The sequence below is a fragment of the Nicotiana tabacum genome, chromosome 1, assembly GCF_000715075.1.
Source record: "Nicotiana tabacum cultivar K326 chromosome 1, ASM71507v2, whole genome shotgun sequence".
NCBI lineage: Eukaryota > Viridiplantae > Streptophyta > Magnoliopsida > Solanales > Solanaceae > Nicotiana > Nicotiana tabacum.
In genome coordinates this window covers 35,334,211-35,342,621 of record NC_134080.1, presented here as the reverse complement: position 1 = coordinate 35,342,621, position 8,411 = coordinate 35,334,211, and the positions used below count along the sequence as shown (strand labels likewise).

The 8,411-nt window shown below is 35.6% G+C and overlaps 1 protein-coding gene across 1 annotated transcript; it reads right to left on the bottom strand.

The window, feature by feature from the left end:
* Window positions 1-1,266: 1,266 nt before the first annotated feature.
* Window positions 1,267-3,281, bottom strand: LOC107829636 (WEB family protein At1g75720-like). Its single transcript, XM_016657088.2, has 2 exons — window positions 3,004-3,281; window positions 1,267-1,924 (listed from the first exon to the last, which is right to left on the bottom strand). Exons 1-2 carry the CDS (start codon window positions 3,166-3,168, stop codon window positions 1,442-1,444), a joined length of 648 nt encoding a protein of 215 aa, XP_016512574.1. The 5' UTR covers window positions 3,169-3,281; the 3' UTR covers window positions 1,267-1,441.
* Window positions 3,282-8,411: the final 5,130 nt, after the last annotated feature.

Genomic DNA, 8,411 nt, shown 5'->3' with positions numbered 1-8,411 from the left:
AAAGATAATTCCTTCTTGGATTTATGTTAACTAATATATGGCATGAACTAACACATGTGGATATGGGTTGTAACACCAAATCAAGATTCAGAGACCGCAATGCTTAATAGTTAGGTACATAGAACTCTCTTCTTTGTATGTTATTTTTACCAAATTGTCTACAGAAGTAGAAGTTCTTTTTATTACCTTGTCAGCCAATATGGTTAATGTAAGAGTGATCATGTGTTCGTGGTAAATTTAATTTGAATAGGAATGAAATCAATCCATACTTTTTTACCCAAAAAATTCTAAGTAGATATAATTCTCATTCAACTCAAAATTCGATTAATTCTAAGTAAAGTTTAAAATTTACGATTTTATCCAATTTTGAACTATTTATTGATCAATGTTTTAAGGCTATTTTGGTAAACCAATATTTTATAATAATATAAATATAAATAAGCTTAATATCCATGTCATTAATATATGTTGATATAATTAAGGGTGAAATGAGAAGGTTAAAATTAAAGAGCGGCAAACAGAAAAGTGTCCATAATCTTGGAATGGATTAAAAAAGTAGTGTCATATGGAAAAAAATTGAGGAAGTTTATCATTTTTTGGAAGAAAAATCAGGATTAGAATTAACGTTTATTCCAAACGTACAACGGGCTTTTTTAACCTTTTCTATGATATCTTACGAATCAAACTCGAGCCACATCTGAAAGCTTTTTGCCCACAATTCACAAATATATTAACATCATACAATCGAGGTTCAAAACGGCCAAATTAATGATCGGTGGTCCGTGTATTTTGGTAATTTTACTATATATTTTAATGAGTAAAGTTCAGTTGTATTAATGTGAGCTTTATAATTATATTTGAGCTTTACATTGGTAAAGTTCAATGACCATAAGTGGAACTAACCGAATTTTACGTCCGCTTGTTAAAAAATTGGACTGTTTTTAATTGGATCGGGGAAGAACACTCGCAGGCATCTTGAGTAAGTGCCAGTTAAACAGAAGGTTTAGAGTACTAAAGAGGATCTATCGAAGTATTCTCGATGTTTAGTTTGACTCGTCGTATATTTGTGCATTCGGTTCAAACTGTTCAATTCACCTAAACTCCTCGGGTAGTACCAACTTACTAATAGTATTTATTTATCAAACACTAATGTTGGCATCCATTGTATGGTAAACAGAAGAAAAAAAAATGATAATAACTTCTTGAAGGTGGTAAACTAATTTTTACGTTACAGTATAGAAGCAAAATTAAGGAACTACAAGGATGTTCATAGTAAGTACTACTATCACTCAAGTGACAGTATAGCCTTATTAAATTGAGAGATTTTTAGCAAGAAATATCTTTGCCTTCACTAGCTCAACTCATTTCACTACTGAGCAAAATTATAGGAAATTATTGAATATATAGCTGATATGCATTAAATTCCTCATCAAGACTTAGCTTATTGAACTTGAGAGCCACTTTTCTTCCTTGAAAAAATCCCCCCTATATATGGGATAAGGGATTTCTTTTTCTTCTTCTTGAGGGAGGGATGCCTCTGCAATATAACATGATCATCACCTAATTTTGGAATATTAACAACATGGCTTAATATAGGAGGATTTTCAAAAGTCACATATCTTTTCTTTTGAAATTCAATATTTTCGGATGCCATATTAATTTCTAGTTTCGTCGTCATGTCCTCAACAAACTTGAGATCTTCAATCTCTGATTGTAATTTCTCAGATTGTTGCTTAATATTCTTTAGATTTTCGAGCTCTTTCGTTGTTCTTTCGAGTTCTTCTTCTAAAGAAGAGAGACAAGTAGCCATGAATAAGCTTTCTTCTCGTGCTTTTTGCAGCCTTTGCTTTGTCTCTTCTAGTTCAGCAGTTACAATTCCTAGCTTACAGGGGACGTTGTCACTTTCACTCTCTCCATCTTGCATCTGTTCACACAAAAAAAAGAGAAAAGTTCACTGTATAAATATACTTGTTACTATTTTTTTAGTACTCTTTAATGGATTCCTCGAAATCTTTTTAATTACACTCTGGTTGTTTCTTAATTAATCTTGTACTCCAATACTCTACTACGTACTATTAAATTCTTTTATAAGTCAGACGTCTAATATTGCTATTACAAGTTCTTTCTCTATTATGTCATCCCTTTATTCCCTAACACAAGAAAGAAATACTTGTATTACTGCCTAAGTAATTAAAGCTTTTTTTTAAAGGAAAAAATTAATTTCTTTTCCAAAGCACATACACAATATTCGTAAGTTGACATGATGGCTTACAACATAAACTCCATCACCTGTCCACCTTTATGTGACACGGAATATATGTGAGGGTCAAACTATCTCAGTGTGAATTCAAATATAAAATTTTAAAGTTTTGAAATAAAATTTATATATTTAAAAATTACATAAAAACTACTTGTCAAATAAATCACAATGATTAAAAATTCAAAATATTTAAAAGTCATATGCAGAAATTGTGATAAAAGAAAAACTACTTTAACTCTCCAAATAAAGTAATTGTGTCACATAAAGTGGGACCTGGGACCAAGGGAGTACTAAGCAACAGCAAAAGTTTGTCTTTTGAAACCATATGAGATCAGTTTAATAGAAGCATCCTGGCTAATCAGAAAACATGGAATTATATTGATGCACTTTCGTTTTGGGTAAACCGTAAAAGATGTCACTGATTAAAATCATGTTAGTATGTCATTCCTATTCTTCTTCTCTGAGTATTAATTAAGGATCCTTTGAGATTGATTCAAATTGGACATATAAATTTTCATTTTATGACAATATAACCAAATAATAATTGAAACCCAAATATTCGTTCACCTGATCTTTTAAACTAAAAATAGCCGACAGATGTATAATATATGTATAACTCGTTTAACATATGTATAACTGTGTATAATTAATGTAAAATCTATATATAATGGTTAGAAAAAGTAAATATTGAATGTGGCTGGTTATTTGGGTGCAAAATATTAAAATGGGAGAAGATAAAGGACCTGTTTGAGTTTGTTAGGAGAATAGAGTTCTCCAGCAAGAACTCTTTCGCCAAACAACGTGACAGCTTCCTTCACTGAACGAAAAGGTGCACTTGTGTCTATCTCTGCCTTTGATCTCATCATCTTCACATCACCTTCACAATATCCTACTTCCATTTTGTTCATTATAGGAAATAATATGGCTATATATATCTCACACGATATGAATATATAGCTTTTACTAGTTTCAAGACTGTTAATGTTTGGTAGTTCGTATGTAAAGTAGTAATGGAGTAATGCGTTTGCTGAGGTAGAGATTTAAAAGAGGGAGCAGCTAGAGAGAGTATGGCAACAAGTGGAGCTTCTTTTCTTTGCGTCCACTTCACTTGATTTATTCTCTTATACACCCTTTTTTTTTCTTCTTTGTTTCCTTCTTTTCTTGAGGTTCCTTCCATATAATGTAAAATACTAAATGCATTTAACTTTTGGGAAGCTTCTTTCTGTTATTTTTTCCGGGATTTAATTGGGTATTAAGGTATATAAATTAAGGTAAAAACTTACCGGAATTTATACTAAACTTACGGATTTACCATGGCTATATTATAAATTAGGATGAGAGTGTAATTAATTAACAATGACTTAGTGATAAGAATGGTAAAAATATGTATCATGTATTTATTTATTTGATATAAATATTGGGTGCCAATAAGTTTTTACCCGTAAACTAGCATAATTGACTAGAGATGCAGAATAATGATTCGAGTATTCAAAGATTAAAGTATTAATGGTTTTACATGTTAGTCTCAAATACATGAAACAAAGTGAGTTTAAGATAATTGTAAGGAAAAAAATAAATTAAGCCCATCAATTGAAATTATTTTTCAATGGTCAGAATGCGGGGATTATCCGTATACGATAGAAATCGGGTCTACCCGATTTCGTGGGCTCGAGGGTCATTTTAAGAGCGAGATCGAAATAGACCAGGAGCGGGCCCGATGGGAGGCTTCGAAGATCAAAGTGTCCGATGAATATCGAGGCCGAACGTGACCGGCCTCGAAATAATGTCGTTGTGGTTTTGTAAAAGAAAGAGCAAGATTCACACCACGTCTCCAAGATCATGGCGTAAATTCCGGGATAGATTTGTACGAATTAGTACTAATCCGTACTAGGCGGTTAGACAGTTGTCCTAATAAGATTCCTTACTGTAAATAGAAATGTATCTTATTTAGGGTTCCCCTACTATATATAGAGGACCCTAATCATTTGTAAAGATCATCTAATCATTGGCAAAGAATATACTATCCTACTTTTCTCTCTTATTGTTCATCACAATTGTCTTTTACATTTATTGTTCTTACTTTATTGTTCTTAGTTCATCTCGAGGTCACTAAGCTCGAGGTCGCCACTGCTGAGTAACATTGGTTTGATCCACTTATTTCTTTCATTTCTACTTCATATTTCTTGATTATTAATTGGTATTGAACTAAATCACATATCTTTAAAACAACAAAACAAATTTAATTGTTACTCGGTTTTTCGAGGTAAACAGTTTGGCGGCCACCGTGGGGCTAAAGATAATAGTGATTATTTCATTACTGATTCTTATAACACACGTTATTTTACACTTTTTCTTGTCAAGAATTTTTTGATTCTCAAGATTAAACATGTCAAACTGGCAAAATGCACCTGTTCATGACAACGAAAGTCTTGGATTTCATGGGGAAAACAACAATATAGGGGTCGGTGTACCACCGATAAACCCTGGGGAAGTGCCAAATGTGGAACCAGTTGATGTTAGTTCACACATTGCTTTGAATGCAGATTTAGGCGCAGACCCCGGAGGAAGTGTATGCAGGGAAGCCCGTTCTGGGGGCCAAGGAACAAAGGGTGTAAGAGATGGGGGAATCAGCCTCCAAGTAATATTCGAGATGCTACAAGCTCAACAAGTTGCAATTGCTCAACTTCAAAGTCAGAATAGAACTCCAAGTATAGTCGAACCAGAAAACACTTTACCTACTGAGTCGGTGCCAGGGAGATCAAACGGTAATGGCTCGGGGACTGATCCCCCACGATTATGAGGATGCTCGAGGACTCACCAAGAGGATCGAGTCCGGGGAGAAAAAGATTCGGGATAACGACAAAAAAGTGAAAACATACAACTCCCGGGTCGACCAAATACTAGGGGCACCACCGGTATTGGAAGGGCTAGATTCTAAAAAGTTCGTGCAAAGACCCTTCCCCCTAGTGCGGCTCTGAAGCCAATCCCCAAGAAGTTCCGTATGCCCGAGATTCCCAAGTATAATGGGACGACCGATCTGAATGAACACGTTACCTCGTATACGTGCGCCATCAAAGGAAACGACTTGGAAGATGACGAAATCGAATCTGTAGTGCTGAAGAAGTTTGGGGAGACTCTATCCAAGGGTGCCTTAATATGGTATCATAACTTACCCCCTAATTCTATTGAGTCGTTTGCTATGCTTGCAGATTCTTTTATAAAAGCACATGCTAGTGCCATTAAAATTGCAACGAGAAAGTCTAACCTTTTCAAGGTAGGGCAGAAAGATAACGAGATGCTCAGGGAATTCGTATCTCGGTTCCAAGCGGAGAGAATGGATTTGCCTCCTATCACCGATGACTGCGTTGTTCAAGATTTCACTCAAGGTCTCAACACTCGGAGTTCAATAGCTTCACAGCAGTTGAAGCAAAGTTTACTCGAGTACCCGACTGTCACTTGGGCTGACGTACATAATCGGTACCTGATGATAGGCTATAATTACGTATTTTAGTCGATTATTACACTCTAATTTACTGCACTTTAGTTGAGTTTGCACTTTAATCGCTAGTATTTTGCACTAATTGTGTGTTTTATGCCTTGTAGGTGTGATTCCGAGCTATATAGATGTTATGTAATGAATTTAAGTAGTTTGGAGCTTTGAAGTCTGAGTAATAGCTCAAGGAATTAATCCGGGATCGCGTTCGGGGATCAACGGATGATAAAACAACAAAACGAAAACTCGAAGAGGCATATTGCGCACTGTCTAGTAAAATAGACATAACATTTTACTCTAAACTCCATTTGAGATCCACAATATATGGTTGGAAATATAACTCCAAGGGCGACAACTTTCATGTTTTACGTTTTTCCAAATGCCAAACGAGACAGGGTCAAAAATCGCGACCGCGGCAGAACCGCGGCAGAGGGCAGTCGCGGACAATTGAAGAATCTGAGAGGGTGTTTGGCCGCGGTTCCGGCGCGACCGCGGTGGAACCGCGGTAGGATGCATAAATTTTAGGGACCAAAGTGCAAAATACGGGATTTTAAGCCCTAAACCCTATATTAAACCAAGGAAGCCGGCCAAGAATTGGAGAGGACATATTTTTGACATAGATTTGACCTAAGGAGGCAGAGACACAATAGGAGGAAGGCTTGAGAATTCTTCTACAAGTTTTTTCTTTCCTCTTCCTATTTTTCATTATTGGTTATGACTTTTAGTATTGTAGTTTTACATACTATTATGAATAGCTAATTTGTTATCTAAAGTTTTGATAGAACCTTTTGTAGGATAAATTCTTGTTATGTTTTTATATAATTGAGTCGTAGTATAATCTCTATTTGTTCAACTACGTTCTTATTGTAGTTAATTGAAGAGCTCTCAATTAGTTGTGCCTATTTAGTATGCATAACTCAGGAGAGAGTGCATATTTAGGTAATTGTTGAACAACACCACTCCCAGAGTATATGAGGGATCAATAACCGAGGGTTTAAAGGAGGGATTAGGGATAACGAAGCCTTTGGTACGATCTGAAGTGAGCTGTATCAAACGCCAACTAGCGTAGTTCGGGAGAGTGCGTCTAGTAAATTGTCGTGATTACTCGGGAGAGATTTACGGTAATAAGAGTGCTCATGATCGGTAGAGAATACTTAAGCGAAATTATAGAAGACATTGCGGGAAAGATTCCGACAATTGGGGAAATCATAACTCTAGACCTCCTTAATCTTGTCTCTAACTCTTAGTATCTTTAGTTTTTAATTTATTATTTTAATTTGTTAATCAATTAGTTAAACACAAGAATCTAAATATTTATAAGTTAGGAACTGTTCAAGCTTGTCTTCTTGGTGATAGTGAACAGTTGTAGCTAAGCCTTAGTTCTCTGTGGGATTCGACTCTGGACTTGTAAACCGGATTATATTTGCAACGACCGCATTGTCCTTTTTATAAGGCATAGTTGGGCGTGATCAAATTTGGCGCCATTGTCGGGGAACTAATGGTGTAGCTGTAGGTGTACATATTGCTAGGTTTCAAGTTTGAACTTTTATTTTATTTTTTTTGTATTTGATATTTTTTTTTGTTTTACTTGTTGATTTAAAAAAAACATGGCATCATGGAATTATGAAAGTTTTGATATTGGTAATTCTACTTTTAATCCTCCTTATGCATATTGTGATGAAAACCACCCTTGGCAAAATTATCAAAGTATTCCCGAGAACGAGTTATGTGCACCAACTCAATCTTATGTGTGGAATATGTGTGATATGTGTGGTGGTCAAGATGGTCACTTTCATGGTTGTGCTTATATTTCTTATCTTCCCTCAACCCCTTGTTATGATGATTCTACGTTTTCTTGTGAGGATAATAGGAATAAAGAACCTCGGGAAGCTGACCTAAAGAAGATCGAAGATATGTTAAAGTGTCTTATAGAACAACAAGGTAAAATACTGCTGCAGATAGAAAGGCAAGATGAAACTATTTACAACTTAGAGGCTCAAGTGAGTCAATTAGTTGAAGCTTTTAATGCTCAATATGTGAATTTTATGGATAGTAGCCAGGAACAGTTTGCATTAGAGACGGAAATTGAGGTGCCAATGGAGGGGTCCAAAGTAGAACCCCAACACTCTAACCATCTAGAATTTGAGGATGCCGATGTTGAAGAAATAATACTAGAGTCAACCAGGGACGTTGAAGATACAAATTTAGTTGACTCTAGTGTTTTGGGTGTTGAGGAGGTCGAAAAGCTTGAAGTTCATGTATTGGAACGTGTTGGACCTCATTCCAAACACTTCTCTACATTATGTTCGGACGGTGAAATGGGAATGGATCTTTACGAGCATAAAAAGGAGTCCAAGGAAGAGGTAGATGGGCCTTCTATTTTGAAATTCTCAAGGCCGTCTAGGCAAGGTGAAACTCCTCGGTCGAGAGCCAAAAAGTGCATAAGACTCTATCTAATTTTTGGCTCGCAAGAATTTGTACCGCCCCAAGAGCATAATCATAATCTTGAAGCAAAACTTTGGGTGCGATTCATAAGTTCGAAGTAGAGGCAGAAAGTGATTCACGTCGTGCCGCGACGTTAAATCAAGCGCTTGTTGGGAGGCAATCCAGCTTTACTGCTTTCTTTTATTTTTTGTATTAATTTTTTTTAATTGTATT

Bases quoted from the DNA above. Each gene is read 5' to 3' on its own strand.
- LOC107829636 (XM_016657088.2), bottom strand. From the start codon at position 3,168: ATGAACAAAATGGAAGTAGGATATTGTGAAGGTGATGTGAAGATGATG. The intron at 1,925-3,003 runs GTCCTTTATCTT...TTGTGTGAACAG, and splicing joins CTCCTAACAAACTCAAACAG to ATGCAAGATGGAGAGAGTGA.